A 19,489-nucleotide genomic window follows, 5' to 3' on the forward strand; every position below is an offset into this window, starting at 1 on the left:
GGGAAACAGACCCATCCCAAGGAAAGTTATGCCTGGGGGGAGAGGGCAGTGAGAAAGAGGCAGCACCCAGGCAGAAAGCCAAATCTTTTATTGGGGCAATGGGCCTCAGGATGGGCCAGGGGCCATCACTGTACAGCTTGTTCATTGGCGCTGCCACCAGAGTCCTGAGGCTTCATCACATCTGGAAGCTCCAGAGGGCTAGAGAAGGGCTCAATACGCAGGGCCTCAAAGGTGTCATCTGTTGAAAACGAACACAGCTAAAAAAGATGCCCTCTTTTGTTTGAGTAGCTCCTAACCTAATGGGGCACTGAAATCTGTCCCATCCCTACAAGCTCAAACTGACCATGGCACAACTGCCCAAGCCATCTCAGGGCCCTTTTCCTCATCTTCCACATCCATCAGTGAACTTGAGAGCAGAATACTTAGACCCACTTTTTTTTAGTCTCTCTCAATCTAGAATTTTGTTTTTTGTTCCATTACACCATGGTTTGATATTAAAAGTCCTTCTCTCTTCTGTCATCTCTTAATGTGTAAACCTGCTCCGTTCTCCCATTCAGGTTAATGGTTCCTAGTTCCCAGTGCTCCAGAAAACAAGTGCACTTTCCTTCTTTTCACTTATACTAAGGAGATTATGTTGTTTGTCATAATTGGGGAATTAGGAGGGCTGCAGCTGGCACTTAGCAAGAGTTTAGTAGTGCTGCCAAATGTCTTGTAATGAACAGGAAAGCCCCACATAGAATTATCTAGTACCATGTCACAAGTCTGTAGTGTCAGTTCTACAACTACCTCTTGTGGCTAGTATAGCCAATGCCATGTCACATCTGATTAATATTCTCCCTGAGGAGTTTGGGGCTAGGGAAAAGTTTCATCTTCTGACACAGGTAGTGAGTGGTGGAGGATATGACAACCAGTCAAGGCCCAGGAAGCTAATACTAATTGCCCACCACTGCCCTTTTGCAAATAATTTTTTTTTTTTTTTCTCAGAACTGGGATTGAACTCAGATCCTTGCACTTGCCAGGCAAGCACTTATTCTACTGAGCCATCTCCCTGGCCCCTAAAATAATTCTTGAGGAACCAAACAGTTCACCCATCACAAGGTGCCTGAGGGATAATAGGAATGCAGGGTCACCACAACTTTCATTTTCAAAACTGCAAAATGGTGCTATCAACATTCCATGCCTTGGGCTGGGGAGATAGCTCAGTAGAATAAGCACTTTGGAAGCCCACAGCAGAACAAATGTGTTTCAGCCTCATCCTTATGAGAGACCTGAAGTGTATACCATCTTACCACCCATAAACTGCCTCAGTATCACCATACAGACTTCGCGAGGCCGGGGAGATGGCTCAGTAGAATAAGCACTTCCCTGGCAAGTACAAGGACCTGAGTTCAATCCCTGGTTTCAAAAACCCATACAGACTTATAGCTGGGCAGCACTTGGGAGGTGGGACCAGACTGCCCTGTGGAGTTGGGAACTCTAGGCTGATGGGGTGGGCATCCAGCCCTGCCCTCTTACCTGCCCGGAAAGCCAGCCCCACTGTGGCTGGGGCCTGTGGCCTTGCTGTCTGGCTGGTAAAGCCACACTCTCCCAGTGTTTTGCCATCATCTAGAAGCTGGTCATCCTGGAGAGAGAGAGACAGAGAGTCTTTGGTCTCATGAAAGCCAAGATCTACATGCTTCTGACCAGCAACTACACTGGAAGTCTGAGGGAAACAGCCCAAGTTTGGGTGATAGCCCAGAATAAGTCAAACACTGTTTCTAGGATCTTATCAAAGAACGTCAAAATCAAAACCTTAGATGGAAGAGCAGTGGAATCTGGCTTTTCCAAACTCTCCAAGTGAATCAAATTTAGGAGCCATCAACCTAGTCTTAGACACCATGCTGGATTTCAGTCTCCACTCTTATTCTGGCTAAGTTGATGAACAATTTTTTTTTGGTCAAACTGTTTGACCCAACTGTAGAATACGAATTACTGAAATTTCCAAATGAAGGCAACCAGAGATCTCAAAGTACTATAGAGATTGTCAGATGTTGCACAGGCCTGCAATACCAGCACTAGAGAGACTGAAGCTGGAGGAGATCGTCACAAGTTGGGGACCAGCCTGAACTGCATAGAGGCCCTGTTTCAAAATGACAAAAAAAAAAAAAAAAATCTATAGAGATGCAGAAAGCACTGGACGCGGGATGTGGCATCTGGAACAGGCAGAGGCAACAAGGAGGGGCCATTAGGAAGGAAGCAGCAAGTTAAGGGAGGAGAGACGTTCAGATTTGAAGCTGAGGCTCTACTTCACTTTCCAGCTGAAATCGGGTCACTGCACTTAGCGACTGACTCCACGCTGCCGGGAGACCTGAATCAAAGCCTAATGCATCTGATCCCCCGCTGAGGCTCCCAATACCCCAGCCACCCTTATTGTATGACTGCAATAGGCCGGCAAAAGCGGCTCTTCCAGAACTCGAGCATGAGAGTGGCGGGTAACACAACCGGCCTGGTTAAGCAGGGAGGCTGGGACCTGACCAACCTCGCCAATACCTTTATTTGCACGGAGTCTCACCTCACCCCCGGGGGCGGCGGGGCCGCGGGCAAACCGAGGATTAAGGGTGACATAGCTCTGACGTTGGCTCCTCTAGGGCTTCGGGCTAGGGAACACTACTCCACCAAGCCAGTTTCCCCAACCAGACTAGGGCCGCGGCTCCAAGCCGCGGGACCCTTGGCGCGACCTGAGAGCCCTGGTAGGAGCCCCTCGGACTCCACTGGCGCGCCCGATCGCCCGCCGCACCTTGTACAGCCTCTGCTCGTCGGGCGGCCGCTTGAGGATGCCCTCGACGATGCGCTTCAGCTCGAACACGGTGCTCGATTCCTTGGCGTCCGTGAAGATGGTGGTCTTGTGGCGCCGGATCATGAGGAACACGTCCTAGTGGCGACCCGCCCGCGTCAGTGCCCGAAGGCAGCTCCCTACAGGGCGCGCGGCCCACCGCCCCCGCCACCCTCGGCCCGGCCCCGGCCCGGCCCGGCCCGGCCGCCCCTCCCCCAGTGCCCGCTCACCATCTCGGCGGCTGCCTCTCGCTCGACGCGCCGGCGCGGCCGCGCTCCGCCTCTTCCCGGCACACCGCGCGCGGCCCAGCATGCTCCGCGCATGACCCCGCCCACGAGCAGTGCCGCCCCGCATCCGCCGCCATTTTAAGTAGTCCGGAAGGGGCTCGCCCCTCACGAAATGTGGCCGCCATCTCGGTGTGAGGTTGGCGGGGCGTGATCTTAACTGGCGCAGTCTGCAGGGTGGCGCAGGCAATGAACCCGAATGGATGCGGTCGGGGAGTATCCCGGCGCACGCCGATGTAGATTTTTTTAGGGGGGATATGAAGATCCATTCCAAGCGTAGAGAATGCCGCATCCCAAGAAAAGTGAATGAACGATGTGCACCTTGAGCACGGGGGAAGCAAGACGTATGTGTATCCTGAGACCGAGGCTGCCATATTACGGGGCAGGGCTCGTCCTTGCAGAGCTTCCTTAGCGCCCATTTTGGGAAACGTTCACTTTTGGACCTTGCAGGTTTCGGCTTAAGGTTGTTGAGTCAAGTTCTGGGAGGTATTTGTGCCCGTTAAGGACCCCGATGAACTGTTACATTTAGGGAGTGGGGCTGGTGAAGTTCTGGGATAGAAAGGACCTGGTTAGGGCGCGGTCGTGTCCTCCTCTCCCAGAACTTCTGGTCATCACCGCCCTCCCTACTTAGATGCGCACGTGTGTGAGAGGCTCATGCCCTTGGTGTCCTTGGCTGGCTGCTCCTGCCGGCGGCCCATACCCGAAACCACTGTAGGGGTGGAGGATGGGCAGACTCTTGGACCCTTAACCTGCTTCTTACTACAAGGGCCATTGGTGCTTTTCTTTCGAAGCAGTCAGGCATTTCAAAGCAGTTTTTGCCGAAAACTGTGATACTTCACTTGGGTCTGTAGATACCTAGTAGAGAGCTAAAGCCAGAACAAAAACTGGCCGCATTGTATCTCTTGTTACTGATAGGTTTTGGCCCTGGTATGAATTGATAAAATCATCATGATGGTCATCTGAAGCCCTTTAAACAAAAGCCCATCTCCCAGGACCGCCTACCCCCTTCTCCAACTCATCCCAAGTTACAATGACCTTTCACCCCACCGCCTCAGGTAAGACCCCCAGTCAGCTCCTCAGGTACATCTAAACATCCCCTTAAACTCCACCCTTGGCAAAAGGCCATAAAAGCCTCAGCCTCCCTTTGTTCCAATGGAGAGAATCCCTCATCCTGCCACATTCTCTCCTTGTCCTCAAAGATAATAAAGCCCCTTTCCCTTTTTTTCTTCTGCTTGTTTCTCTGCTGCACCGGGTGCCTGAGAAAAAGCCTATCAGTTACCATGAAACTTTGGGTCGTATCCCTTTTCAACTTTCTCAACTTTGCATATAGTTGGTTAGAGAATGTATAAAAGTTAGCATGATGAGCCAAATTTATACAATTTCATCACTCTTCAAGATTAAGGATACAAGGATAACAGATTAACAGGGGCATTCAGCTAGTCCCCAAGTCTCCATTGTTCTTTTTTTTTTTTTTTTTGCGGAACCAGGGACTGAACTCAGGCCCTTGTGCTTGCCAGGCAAGTGCTTATTCTACTGAGCCATCTGCCTGACCCCAATCTCCATTGTTCTAAACCTGTGACTATCTGGGTTCAAGAATAAAACAGAGGGGCTGGGGAGATGGCTCAGTGGAATAAGCGCTTCCCTGGCAAGCACAAGGGCCTGAGTTCAATCCCCGATTCCGCCAAAAGAAAAAAAGAATAAAACTGAGCCTCAAATGACTGAGATTGCCCTGAATAGAAGTAATCATCTTATGGACACAAATAGCCCCTCAAACCATGAAGATCTCTCCAAAGCTACTGAAAAAGCATTGGCAATGATCAGCCAAACTGCACCACTTACCCTAAAAGCTGGCCTCCTGCTTTTGTGGGTGAGCCAGTTTGATCCCCTCCATCAGGCTGTGCCTCCTGCAATTGTTCAAGTTAGAGTCCTTTCTGTTTAGTTTTTACTGTTTTTTGGTAAGGGCCAGCCTGAATTTTGTCAGTTCTCTAAGCTAGATATGTTTTCTCTTTCCAATTAAAAGATTTTTCTGTGAATTTATGCTTTAGTTTTTAATTTATTTTACTGGGTGTTTTTGTTTGTTTGAGAAAAGTTTGCATTGTATAGTGCAGGCTGGCCTTGGACTTTCTTATGTAGCTGATGCTGGCCTTGAACTCACAGCGATCCTCTTGCCTCAGTCTCCCAAGTGCTGGGATTACAGGTGCACCATACCTAGCCATACTTTAGTTTTAATTTCTGTTATCATTGAAAGCAAGGAGCTATGTTAGCTACTGATATTAGGCAGGAACTCAGAGTTTGAGATCTGCTTATTGGAGAAGTGCCTGTCCCTTCAATTTTGTTTTGTTTTTATTTATTTTTTATTTTTCTTTGTTTTCTTTCATCTTGTTTTGTTTTAGATAAAGCTTTCCAGAGAGGAGCATCACCAAGACCAGATTTATTATTACTAGTTTTTAACTTATATTTTATTTTTTATGTATTTAGTACAGGTCTTACTACACAGATCGGACTAATAGTGATCCTCCTGTTTTCAGCCTCCCAAGTGCTGGGATTACAGGCATACACCAGCCCAGTCTTAGTCACCCTCTCAATGCACCCCGGGAGCGGAGCCATTATGGCAAACTAGGGATTGAACCCTGGCCCCTGTGCTCTGCCTGTTGGAGACGCTTCCAGGTCCTCATCTCGGTCTAAGAAGCCAATATTTATAATCCCAAAGTTATGTTATTGGAATCCCATCAAGTTGATTCCAATCTACCACTTACAATGAAACCCACAGCGAAAATAAAGACACTAAATTATATTTTCAATCATCAGGGAGTCAAGGGGCTGTTTAGTTTTTACTGTTTTTTGGTAAGGGCCAGCCTGAATTTTGTCAGTTCTCTGAAAGCCAACCATGAAGATGGCTTTCCAGAACCAAGAGAGGGACCCAGGACCTCACCCAGTTTTTAATCATTGGGGGAGTGGCTTGAGGAGGGTTGACTGAGAATTGTGGAAGTAGGTGATTATTGTGAGCTGAGCTATGTGGGTAGCCTACATTTACCTAAGGCCAATTGATAAACAAGTCCTAGCCAGCTCTGAACCTAGGAAGTAGAGTCAGGCTCAGTCCAGATAGAGACAGTCGCTCTTCTTTCAAGGAGAGCTGCTCAGGTGGTCCTCCACACTGCCTAAGCAGGTTCATTAGTCTGCTGAGCTATTTGGCCAGCCTGGACCAGATTTAATTACCCCACATCATCTACTCTTCCAGGTGACCTAGAGCAAATTTTGCATCATTACCTCCATCTTCATTTGTTTTATTTGTTTTTGAGACAGGGGCTCATATGTAATTCAGGCTAGCTATGTAGCTCAAGCTGGCCTCACACTTGCTGTGATCTTCCTGCTTCAGCCTCCTATAGGATTACAGGTTTGTGCTACCACTCATAGCCTAACATCAGATTTAAAAATAATAGTGGAGACAGGTTTGGTGGTGGACACCTGTACTGTAATCCTAGCACTTGTGAGGCTGAGGCAGGAGGATTTCCAAGGTTCTCCCCCAGCTGGGACTACATACTGAGTTCAAGACCAGCCTGAACTATAAAACAAAAATCCTAGGGCCAGGGTGATGGCTCAGTGGAATAAGCACTTCCCTGGCAAGCACAAGGACCTGAGTTCAATCCCCGGTTCCTGTCCAGGCATGGTGGCATATGCCTGTGATTCCAGCATTTGTGAGACAGACAGGAGGATTGCTCTTAGTTTAAAGCCAGCCTGAACTACAGAGACCATGTTTCAAAAACAAAACAAAATCCCCCAAAAGCTGGGTGTGGTGCCCCATGCCTATAATTCCAGCACTCAGGAGGCTGAGGCAGAAGGATCACTGCAAATTTGAGGCTAGACTGGGCTACACAGTGAGTTGAAGGCCGTCCTGAGCTACACAGAGAGACCCTGACTCAGAAAGAAAGAAAGGGGGATACCTATACAGAGAGACCCTGACTTAAAAAGAAAGTAAATGGGTTACATGAAGAAAGATGATTTTGAACTAGGCGTAGATAGGAAGGCACCCATCTCTGCGTACATAAGTCTTACATGAAGAGATTAGGTCTGCAGATACAGATTAAACCTGACATCCCCACCTTCATTAAAATCTGCCGCCTCTGTTACTCTAGAACTTTGGGTCAGATCCCCACTGTACATTGCACATAGATAAATTGCCTAAAGTATTTGCCTAAAAACTGGTAATACAGGGTTTATAAGTCTTATATTTACCTAACCTATCTCATCCTTTCAAGACTGAGGCTGCTAATCAGAGCATATTGGCACATGCCTGTAATCCCAGCAGTCTGGTAGGTTGAGGCAGGAAGATCACAAGTTTGACCCCACTGGTTCAGAGTCCTTAGTGCCAGAATTGAAGAAAAAGTAGTACTGAGGACAAGGTAAAATTAATTAATTTGCCGGGATAGTCAACTGCTAGCTTTTATGTTGTAGTGTTCAGATTCCAATGCCTTAGAATTCACCAGTCACTGTCCTAAATCTGCAGGTGTCTTTATGAGAGACACAGTCATTTGTCCAGTTTTATTTTTATTTTATTTATTTTTTTTTTTTCTGGAACCAGGGACTGAACTCAGGTCCCTGTGCTTGCCAGGCAAGTGCTTATTCTATTGAGCTATCTCTTTGGCCCCTATGTTTGTCCAGTTTTGAAGAACAGTTGTGCTAGGGGCTGGAGAGATGGCTCAGTGGAGTAAGTGCTCACCTGGCAAGCACAGAATCCTGAGTTCAATCCCTCGTGCCAGGAAAAACAAAAAAAACCCCAAAAAACAACAGTTGTGCTGGATGTGGTGGCACACGCCTGTAATCCCAGCACTTGGGAGGTTGAGGTGGGAGGATTGCTGTGAATTTGAGACCAGCCTGGGCTACAAAGTTGTAAGGAGTTAACAGAATTTTGTGCTTTAACTGTGGGAAATTAGTAAACAACAACAACAAACAAAAACAAAACAAAACAAAAAAACCCTTGTGCTTCCTGTTATCTATTCTAAGAAATGTATTCTCCCTCTTGGCTCAAGGCTGTTTAACAATAAATAACTGTTTCTTGTCAAGGCAGCAAGCTGAAACAAACTCCCTCCCTAACCATCTCCTGTAATGTGGTCAGCTTATCACTAAACTGTGAAAGACTTTTAGTTACAAACAGTTTGCAGCTGTGTCAAATGAATGTAGTTTTCTGTTGTTCTGTGCTAGATAACAAATTTGCTTACCAAACTGGATGTGATTTCTGTTATAAATACCCCCCTGAGAAATGGCTGATGGATTTGAGCTCAGTAAATAAAAGGCTCTATTCAAATTTCTATCTGGCTGATATGGTTCCTATGCTGAGTGACCCATAACAAAAATGAGCTCAAGGATAGCCTGAACTGCATAGCAAGATCCTGTATCAAAAAGACAAAAAGTAAGATAAAAAATAAAGAACAGTTGTGGAGACCAAGAGTGCAGGAAAAATGAACTGTTAATCTGTTTTACAAGGCCTGATTGCAGGCACACATGGGTGAGTAACAGCAAGCTTTTTATTTCTGCTCAGCTGTTTGTTTGTTTGGTACCATGAATCAAACTCAGGATCTTGTGCTTGTCAGGCAGGTGCTGTGCCACTGGGCTATATCTCGGGCCCAAGGTTTTGATTTCTAATGTGCAATCCCCTCCCCTGGTTTCCCATCCCCTGAATTCCTAGACTTACTTATGTCTCCTTTGTTTTCTTGTTCTCCCCTCCCCTTTTCCTCCTTGGGTTAGAAATAGGGACTTTTCAGGTGCATAGATTGTGATTTGTCATGTCCACGCACCATTAGGCAAGCTTAGTAATTTGTGTGTGTCTCTTTTTGAGACAGTTTCTCTATGAAGTTCAGGCTGCTTTCAACTCACTTTGTAGCCCAGGCTAGCCTCAAACTTTTCCCCCCTGTATTTAGTATAGGGTCTACAGTGTGTGCAGGGTCTCACTGTCTAGATCGGACTTGTAGTGATTTTCCTATTTTCAGCTTCCCAAGCGCTGGGATTACAGGCACGCACCATCATGTCCAGTCTCAATTACCATCTCAGTGTGCCCCATGGGTGGGGCTAGCACGCCAGGGATTGAACCCCAGCCACTGTGCTCTGCCTAAGCAGGTGCTTTAGTTTTCTGAGCTATCAGGCCGGCCCTTGGCCTCATACTTGCATTGATCCTCCTGCCTCAATCTCCTGATTGTTGGGATTACAGGCATTCACCATCACACCTGGCCCAATCTTAGTAATATTTTACTCAGAGCTAGCTACTTTGCCTTAAAAATGGACTACAGATGAGTTTCCATTTCTTGTTAAGTTCCGTGTGTGTGTGTGTGTGTGTGTGTGTGTGTGTGTGTGTGTGTGTGTATAACTCTATAACTCTTCCGGCCCCATTTTTATCTTTATCTGATTCATTGTCTTCCAGTTTTTAAAACTGCTCTGTGATTTGTTGACTCTTCATCATAGGAGGTTGAGTCTGGCTTGCTTGCTGATAGCAGTAGGTTGTTTTGTTTGTATGGCAGAGGCATTTGTTTGATCATTGCTGCTTCATTTAATCCCTGTGTTAAAATCCCCCCTCCCCCCAGAGGACAATGCCTGTGGTGGTCAGGGCTTTTGCCACTACTGTGTTAGAAGAGGTGAAAATTGATCCCCCCCCCTTTCATTTCTCAAGCCTTCTTTCAGCCAATGTGTGAATAATCATCTGACCCAGCATTTTTTGCTGATTACTTGACCAGAGTTGTCAGTCCCTGGGGAGCCTTTGTACTAGTTCTATCAGGAGCCTTATTATTGGGAATAAAGGTACAGCACTTCTTACCCAGCATGACACAAATACCCTACCATCTTCCTTTGGTTTGTGACTTCATTCCTTGATATCATGAGACTGTGAACTTGGCAAAATTGACATCTAACATGTCAGGAATTATGTTTTTCTTATATCAGTACCTGTGCTCTGGTAGGGGGAGAATTTTTTTTTTTGAAATGGGGATTGAACTCAGGCCCTTGAGCTTGCCAGGCAATCACTTATTCTACTGAGCTATCTCCCCGAACCCTTAGGCAGAGAAATTTCTGATAGGGACCCAACAGGATACCTAGCTCTAACTTGTAACCCAATTGGACCAAAGAGATTCCCATGGGAAGTCTGGAGGGGCTGCCTGAAAATGACCTCAAAGAATAAAGATAATTAAAGACCACAGACAGACTCTAAAAACTGTAATGGGTTACTTGGATTTTGAACTCACTGAAGTAATTTTCTGTAAATTAGTAACAAGGTGCTCAAGACCACTCAGTCTTGAGTAGTAGTTTAAAAATTACAACCATAAGCCCTCATGTCCGGGGAATTCCTCCTAAGACTATGAGTTCTTTTTATAACTGCCCTTAGCAAACAGGACATAGTATTTGTGCAGATTAAAGGTTAATAACCTCAGAATGTGTTAAATTGTAGTAACCTCAGTCAGAGTAATTCATGTTGATGTATACCTAAGACAATCAGCCCCTATATAATAGGTGATAGTTAAGTTTAGGCCTAGAGGCCAGGGAGATGGCTCAGTAGAATAAGCAATTGTCTGGCAAGCTTAAGGGCCTGAGTTCAATGCCCAGTTCCACAAAAAAAAAAAAAAGTTTAGGCCTGACTACCTATCATCCTTGTAGGAATGTAGCTAATGGTTTTACTTTGTTAAAACTCAAAGAAAGTTCATCTGGATAATGTACGCAATCTATTGTCAACCTGTGAATTGTGCCTGTATGTATTGGTAGGTCATAAATGATTAATTTTCTTTTCTTTCTTTCTTTTTTTTTTTTTTTTTTGTGGTACCGGGGATTGAACTCAGGGCCTTGTGCTTGCCAGGCAACCACTTATTCTACTGAGCCATCTCCCCGGCCCTATAAATGATTAATTTTAAAATATGTTTACGTGCTAAGTAGAGAGTAGTTTTTGTTTAAAAACCCTGTTTTCTGTCACTCAGCGCGCTTCTCTGCCTTCTCTCCTGCATAAGTAGAATTCAGGAAGGCCCCGAGCTCGGTATTATTATTTATTTATTTTATTGAGAAATAAATATGAATGAGACAGTTTTAAAGCTGATTAATAGGACAGTTTTGGTAATCAATACATTGTACATTGTTATCTTCTTAGTGGTTATCCATTGTACAAGAAGCAGACAGGATATTCTGTCCAAACACTGTTAGTACACCTCTTTCTTCTCACTGAATTAAGTAAAAGTAGCTGTAAATTTATCCTATTTTGTATATATAAATACAAAATGATCTTTCCTTTGGATCCTTTTTTTTTAATTGTCAGAGGTGAATATTCTATTGGCATCTAAGTACTATAGGTGTTTGAACTCAACTAAACAATCTAACACTGTCTAGCAGTCTACACTATTAGTGGGTTATCCTCAGAAGTTGTTGACTTGAGCCTTTTACAGCTCATCATATTAATATGGCTTTACTTTATATACCTCGTTTTTATACTTTTCTGCTGGATGGTTAAGACCAAGATAAAGCAAGACCTATATAACAAGAAATGTAATTTTTGTATCTGATAAAGTCAGTCAAGTACTCTCAGGATTTATCCTGTAGCCCTGTACCCCCCTTTGTACATCCTTTTGTCAGTGTCAGACATGAGGATGAGTCATGGCCATTGCTTGACCAATTTTTTTAAAAATTAATTTATTTTTTTAAATTGAGAAATAAATATGAAGAGACAGTTTCACAGCTGATTAATAGGACAGTTTTGATAATCAATACATTGTACATTGTTATCCAAGCTTGGTATTAAAGGCTCATTTAAAATTCCCATTTTGGACTCTGGTCTGGCTTCTGTTTGAGAACCCATAACATTTGGGGGCTTGTCTGGGATCCCCATTACTGGGATCCGTTTGGGAAGCTGGACGATTGGGAGACCTCGACCCTGGGAAGAAACTTGGGTCCCGGGCATTTCTAGATCTCCGAACGCTTCTAAATTATTTTTTCTAATTTGGACAACGAGCTGCTTGGAATTTCTTGCCGGTAAGAGATTTTTTTTTTTTTTTTTTAAATTTAAGTTGTTCTGTTGGGGCGTCCTGGAAGAGTCTCAGGAAGAGGTGGACGCAACGTATATCCCGTGACCTCAGCTCCCTTCCGTGACAGTGAATCGGAGCATTTAATTTGGTTTGTCTTGTGGTCTTATTGTCCGTCCGTTTGTCTTGTGTTAAAAAATATGGGTCAGTCTGCCTCTCCCGCTGCTTCTGCTTATTTGGGTTTTCTTTTTTTGTGTGTGCACGGTCTCACTACACAGCCCACAGTAATGATCCTCCTGATTTCTGCCTCCCAAATGCTGGGATTACAGGCACGTGCTCCACCTCGCCCCGACTCCATCGCCAGCTCAGCGCCCCTGGGGTGGGGCCAGCAAGCGCTTAGTCCGCTGAGCTATACTGCTGGCTCTTGCTTCTGCTTATTTGTCGCCACTGCAGTGTGTTTTTAACCATTTCCACGGTTTCCAGCAGCCTGCTGCAGCCTACTGGGGGCACTGTGACCTCGGGAGCACTCCATGTATTATGTGAATTAGAGTGGCCATCCTTCCTGGAGAGCTCTTGTCCTCCGGAGGGATCAGTTGACCTTTCTCTTGCCTATCAGGACCTCAAGAGTCATCTTTGCAAATCCTAGACACCCTGACCAGACACCTTACATATAAGCACGATAGATCTGGTGCATGACCCGCCTAAGTGGGTAAAGAGATGCAGCCGCTCTCGATGTACAAGCGAGTGTGCCTCGGGCACAGTGGCCTAGCGGTCACCCCAAAGAAGCCATAAACGGAACCACCAGTTTTGCCCGCAGATCCTGAGTCCTCTCCTTCCCCTTTACCGAGCCGTGAGTCTCTCCCTCCCTCGCAGCGGACTGCCTTTCTCGCAACCTCCTCCCGCCGCTCTGGCCCGCAGTGCCATCTTCCACTTTCAACTAGGGATTTATATAATGGGAAAAATCAGAACCCTTCATTTTCCCAGAATCCGCAAGGGCTCATTTCTCTTTTAGAATCTTTAGTTATGGACCTGGATGGGTAACCGACTTCTGACCCTGACTGCCAGAAGCTGTGTACCCCCTCACTCACCCTACTTGGGATTTGAACACGTGTAGAAGTAAGGAGGCTCTCTAACCGTATCATCGGGGATTGAACTCAGACTCTTTTTGCCAGGGAAGCGCTTATTCTACTGAGCCATCTCCCTGACCTCTCCCCCAGTTTCTTTTAACTTTTTTTTTTTTTTGAGGAACTAGGGATTGAACTCACACCCTTGCGCTTGCCAGGGAAACATTCCACTGAGCCATCTCCCTGGCCTCTCCCCCAGTTTCTTTTAAGAGCAATTAGGGCCATGACGAGAAAGCCTACTGACTCATCAACGGCGACCGAAGTTTGTCAGGGACCCGATGAATCCCCTCCGGCGTTCCTTGAGTGCCTCCAGGAGGCCTATTGGGCGTATTCACCCATCAATCCGGAAGCCCCTGAAAATCGCCGAGCCATGAATATTGCTTTTGTTACTCAGTCGGCCCCAGACTTTAGAAAGAAACTTCAGAGATTAGAAAGATTCGAGGGTAAATCGCTGAAGGAGTTAGTGGAAGTGGCTCAGAAGGTTTTTAGCAATCGGGAGGATTCTCGAGGGTTAAATTTAAAAATGGCTAAAGTGTTGATTGCAATGAGAGAAAGAGAAAATAAGAGATGAACAAAAAAAGTGGGAAAGAAAAAACTGCATGTAAGCAAGGACCAGTGTGCTTATTGTAAGGAAGAGGGCACTGGAAAAAGGACTGTCTAAGCTGAAACAGAGGTCGACCCAAGTCTTGGCTCAAAAGGAAATGGACTGACAGGGCCAGGGCTCAAATTCAGGTCCCCAAGAGCCCATGGTCACCTTAAAAGTGGAGGGCCAAGCCGTCCAGTTTTTAGTTGATATTAAAACCACTTACTTAGTTCTGTAGGCGCATGTTGGGCCCTTGTCTCACAAAAGGACCTGAATTCAGGGGGCCACAGGAAAGACTAAGCTGTGTCCATGGCCCCAGGCTCGAGTGGGAAACTTGGGAACAAAACAGATGACCCACTCATTTTTGGTCATGCCTGAATGTCCATGCCCTCTTATCAGTGGTGACTTGCTTCACAGGTTACAAACTCAGATATCCTTTGGAAAAAATGGCACACATGTCTCATTTGAAAAAGAATGCAGGGCTGGCGAGATGGCTCAGTGGTCTAAAGCACCTACTTGGAACAAGCTTAGCAAAGCACAGGGACCGAAGTTCAATCCCCCAGCACCACATGCCAGCCAGCCCCGCCCCCTGGTGGGCTGAGCTGGCCACACCCACACACCCACACCCACACCCACACACACATAAATGAATAAAATTTTTAAAAAAACACACAAACTCTTAAAAAAAAAAAAAGAAAAAAAGAAAAGAATGCCCTTTGCCTCAGACCATTTTGTATACTTGCCCCTTGACCGAGGAGCATTTGCTGTTGACTGACGAGGAACCCCAAGAGGGCTTGTCAGATTTACTCTCCAAATAGATCTCTGAGATTCCTGGGGTGTGGGCTGAACGTAACCCTCCCGGGCTAGCTATCTATCAGCCACCCACTGTGGTCTCTTTTCTGCCTGGAGTTTCCGTCAATATTCTTTAAGTCAACAGGCCCGACTAGGAATTAGTGTTCACATACAGTGGTTGAAGAAAGAAGGCATTCTTGTGCCCTGGAAATCGGCTTGGAACACACCCCTGTTGCCAGTCCAGAAACCAGGAACATCAGATTACAGACCAGTCCAGGACCTACGAGAGGTAAATCAGTGAATGGAGACTATCCACCCCACGGTACCTAACCCTTATACTCTCCTGATTCTCTTACCATTGAATTGGATTTTCTACACTGTGCTGGCCTGAAAGGATGCTTTCTTTGCACTTCCATTGGCTCTGGTAAGTCAACCTATTTTTGCCTTTAAATGGGTGGATCCTCAGTCAGGAAAAACCAGACAATTGACCTGGACCAGGTTACCTCAGGGCTACAAAAACTCTCCCATGCTCTTTTATGAGGCTTTAAGCAGAGACTTACTCAATTATAGGGGGGGGAACATCACCAAGTGACTATATTACAATATGTAGATGATATTCTGCTGGCCACACAGACTCTTGAGTCATGCAAAGAAGCCACAGAAGACTTATTCAAAGAATTAGACAAAATGGGCTACCGAGTTTCTGCTAAAAAGGCTCAACTTTGTCAAACCCAAGTAACTTATCTGGGCTACAACCTAAATGAAGGGCAACACACTCTGTCTCCCAAGAGGATTGAGACAATCCTCAAGATCCCTGTTCCCACTACTAAGCGCCAAGTGAGTGGATTTCTAAGACTCCTTGGATATTGCCATCTGTAGATTTTGGGGTTTGCTGAGATGGCGCAACCTTTATATGCTAGTACTGGAGGGGATCAAAAGGGAGAGTTGTGTTGGACTAAAGAGATGCAAGAAGCATTCCAGGCTTTAAAGCAGGCCCTCATCTCAGCCCCTGCACTGGCACTGCCAGACCTAACTAAACCATTTCAGTTTCATGTCAAAAACAGGGGCATTGCTGGGGAGATGGCTCAGTGGAATAAGCACTTCCCTGGCAAGTGCAAGGTTCTGAGTTCAATCCCCAGTTCCGCAAAACAAAACAAAACAAAACAAAAAAACCCAAAAAAACCCAGGGGCATTGCCAAGGGTGTCCTCACCCAATGTTTGGGACCCTGAAAGAAGCCTACAGCATACCTGTCTAAGAAGTTAGACCCTATTGCAGCCGGATGGCCAAGTTGCCTGCGAGCTACAGCAGCCACTGCCATGCTGGCGAAAGAAGCTGCTGAACTCACCTTTGAACAAGAACTCCAGATGGTAGACCTCATGTGGTGGAAAGCCTCCTCAAAAGGCCTCCTGATAGATGGCTCTCTAATGCCCACATAGTCCACTATCGGGCTCAGCTGTTAGACCGAGCCCGTGTTAAGTTCTTGTCCACCACAGCCTTAAACCCAGCCACTCTCCTGCCTGATGATGACCCAGAGCTGCCAATTTGTGATTGCACAGAAATGCTCAACATCAGTTCGAGTTTATGGGAGGACCTCACCGATGTCCTGTTGGATGACTCAGATGCCACCCTTTACATGGATGGGAGCAGTTTCATCCAGGATGGTATACAATATGCTGGAGCCATTGTGGTTACTAATGACCAGGTGATATGGGCCCAACCTCTACCACAAGGAACCTCAGCCTCAAGAGTGAGTGGAGCTGATCACACTGACAAAAGGGTAACTGTTTACACTGATAGTAGATATGCTTTTGCCACTTTACATGCACATGGCGCCATCTATTGGGAACATGGCCCATTAACCACAGGTGGACACAAGATTAAGAATGCCCAAGAAATACTGGACTCATTGGCTGCTGACTGGTTGCCACAGAAGGTGGCAGTAATATATTGTAGAGGACATAAGAAAAATAACTCTCCAATAGCCAAAGGCAATGCTTTGGCTGATATGACTGCTAGGGAGGTAGCCCTAAAACCAGTAGGGATGCCCCCTGCCCAACTCCCTGTACTAGCACCAAGAATACTTGATAAACCTTGCTATTCAGACTCTGATTTGTAGGTAGCCAAAGAGTTAAAGACAACCGTAATACCGGGCAACTGGCACCAATTGCCAGATGGGTGTGTCCTCCTCTCTGAGACACTCGGTGGACAACAGATTCATCAGAGTACTCATCTAGGAAAAATTAAATTAGCTGAACTACTGAGAAAATCCTATTTCATACCCAAACTAAATCAGCTAATGACAGAGACAAACCGACGTTTTCTCCAATGCGCTGAGGTGAATCCTAGAAGAGCTACCTCTGAACTAGGAAAATGAGCCCAAGGTATGTTGCCTGGGGAACACTGGGAAATTGACTTTACAGAAATGAGTCCAGGAAGAGGCGGATATCGCTACCTCCTCGTTCTGGTAGATATTTTCACTAGATGGCCTGAGGCGTTTGCTACTCAGACTAAGTCTGCTCTGGTAGTTGTACGAAAATTGTTAACAGAGATTATCCCCTGATTTGGCCTGCCCATAACTACAGGTTCTGACAATGGTCTGACTTTCATAGCCCAAATAAGTAAAAATTTGTCCCAGTCCCTAATGATAGAATGGAAACTTCATTGTGCCTATAGACCTCAGAGTTCAGGACAAGTAGAAAAATAAATCGAACCTTAAAGGAACTATCTCAAAATTAGGGATGAAAACTGGGTGGGTATCCTTCCTTTTGCCCTATTCAGGGCCCTGCTGTACTCCCTATATACAAGGCATAACCCCCTTTGAATCTATGTATGGCAGAGCTCCCCCTTTGATTCGTCAATTGGGGGAAGAAATCCTGACATCCATTACTTTTTTTTTGTGGTACCAGGGATTTAACTCAGGATCTTGTGCTTGCCAGGCAAGCACTTATTCTACTGAGCTATCTCCCTGGCCCCTGACATCCATTACTAACCAAGAACTTATTAAGTCCTTAAAGGCTCTTTTTTTTTGGTGGAACCGGGGATTGAACTCAGGCCCTTGTGCTTGCCAGGCAAGCACTTATTCTACTGAGCCATCTCCCTGGCTCCATCTGCTGTCCATTCTGCAGGCTATTCACTCCCTTTTCTGTCATCATCACTCCTAACCTGAGGAAAAGGACACTCTGCTGGCAGCTAAACCCAGCTCCTTGGTGTAGATCAAGAAAATGGTTTCGTCCACTTTGCGAACATGTTGGATTGAGTCATGTCCTGTTATCCTGAGCATATCTTCTATGGTTAAAGTATCAGAAAAAGGACACTAGATTTATCACACCCACATCAAGCCAGCTACAGTGGATGACGACTCAACAAGATGGTCAGTCCACTCAAGATCAAATTAGTGTGCCAGGGACTAGAATTTACCTTTCTTTCCATTTTTTATTATGTATTGGGTTTTACCTATATCTCTTGCTCTGCTGCCCACATCCACTATGCCTGAAATTAATTCTCATAACAATATGTAGGTACAGATGGCAAATACTCTTAATTTATTGTCTTTCTATTTAGAACAGACCCTGGATCTTCACTATGTGTTGAGTTCATGTCTAAGACCAGTATGCAAGCTTGTAAAGAGTATTTAAAACTTAACCTTTTTAGAAAAAAATTTTCCCCATAATTTTATTGAGAAACAAATAGCAATGAGACAGTTTTAAATCAAATTGGTAGGACAGTTTCAATAATTAACACATTGCATACATTCTTCCTAGTGGTTAATTGCTGAACAAGATGCAGACATGATATCCTATTTACAAATACTATTAGAACAAATCCCTCTATTCATTAAGAGAACGTAACTATATATCTATCCTAACCACTTTGAATACACAGATACAAAGTAGACATTCATCTGTATCCCCTTTTATTTTGCTTAGTTCCGTTATTTGAATATTATAGGTGTGTTAACTCGGCAAAATATTCTAAAAGAGTCCAGTAGTCCTTAATAGTATTGCGTCTTCCACTTCACTGGCAATGTCAGAAATTGTTGACCTAAAAAAGATAATAAAAAAAGAAAAGAAAACAAACAAAAAAAGAAAAGAAAAGAAAAAAAAAAGAAAGAAATTGTTGACCTGAGTCCCCTGCAGCTCAACATAACACCATGGCTTTACTTCTTTTTTTTTTATTTTTTTTATTTTTATTTTTTTATTTTTGGCAGTACTACGGATGAACCTGGGCCTCAGGCATGCTAGGTCAAATGCTCTATTACTCAGTTCTGCCACCAGCTCCTGGGGAATTTCTTTATGGTCAGCTACAGGTAAAGACTAGAGAAGGGAGTTATAATAAGCCAGGAATACTGAACATAAAATATATATATATGAATTTCAAGGGCACACAAAATGAACACATTCTTTTCATAAATACTTGCAAAAAAAACATTTGGGTAAAGTTCACCGTTGGACTTAAAATGTCCCAGGATGCTGTGTGCCACCTTAAACACCTGCTCCCATCTCCAGCAGTGGCTCCGCTCTTGTGTTAGCCAAAGTACCCAGGGCTCTTGTTACCCATGTCTGAGCCATGGTCTGGGAGAGGGAGACTGTGTATGTGCTCGCAGGGGCAGTAAAGGGCCACAGAGGTGCTAATTTTCTTTAGGAAGTCCCTGTTCCAACTACTGTAAAGGACAACAAAGGCTGGAGAGTGTGCAAAAGCCCAGACCTGGGCACTGTTTTCAGCTATGCCCAAGGCTGCAGCACCGTACTAGCTTAGATGAATTGTGAAAATCCAAATAAGACGCACAAACCTAGAAGCATTTTTTGTTTCTTTAATTTTTTTTTTTTTTTTTTGTGGAACCCGGGATTGAACTCAGGCCCAGTACTTGCCAGGGAAGCACTTATTCCACTGAGCCATCTCCCTGGCCCCCCCC

General features: G+C 45.2%; 1 protein-coding gene across 1 annotated transcript; it reads right to left on the reverse strand.

The window, feature by feature from the left end:
• Positions 1-65: 65 nt before the first annotated feature.
• On the reverse strand, positions 66-3,165 carry Elob (elongin B). Its single transcript, XM_004627846.3, has 4 exons — positions 3,043-3,165; positions 2,777-2,911; positions 1,516-1,621; positions 66-238 (listed from the first exon to the last, which is right to left on the reverse strand). Exons 1-4 carry the CDS (start codon positions 3,133-3,135, stop codon positions 126-128), a joined length of 447 nt encoding a protein of 148 aa, XP_004627903.2. The 5' UTR covers positions 3,136-3,165; the 3' UTR covers positions 66-125.
• Between the last annotated feature and the right edge of the window lie 16,324 nt (positions 3,166-19,489).

Source organism: Octodon degus, unplaced genomic scaffold (genome assembly GCF_000260255.1).
Source record: "Octodon degus isolate 3935 unplaced genomic scaffold, OctDeg1.0 scaffold00021, whole genome shotgun sequence".
In the NCBI taxonomy this organism is placed as follows: domain Eukaryota; kingdom Metazoa; phylum Chordata; class Mammalia; order Rodentia; family Octodontidae; genus Octodon; species Octodon degus.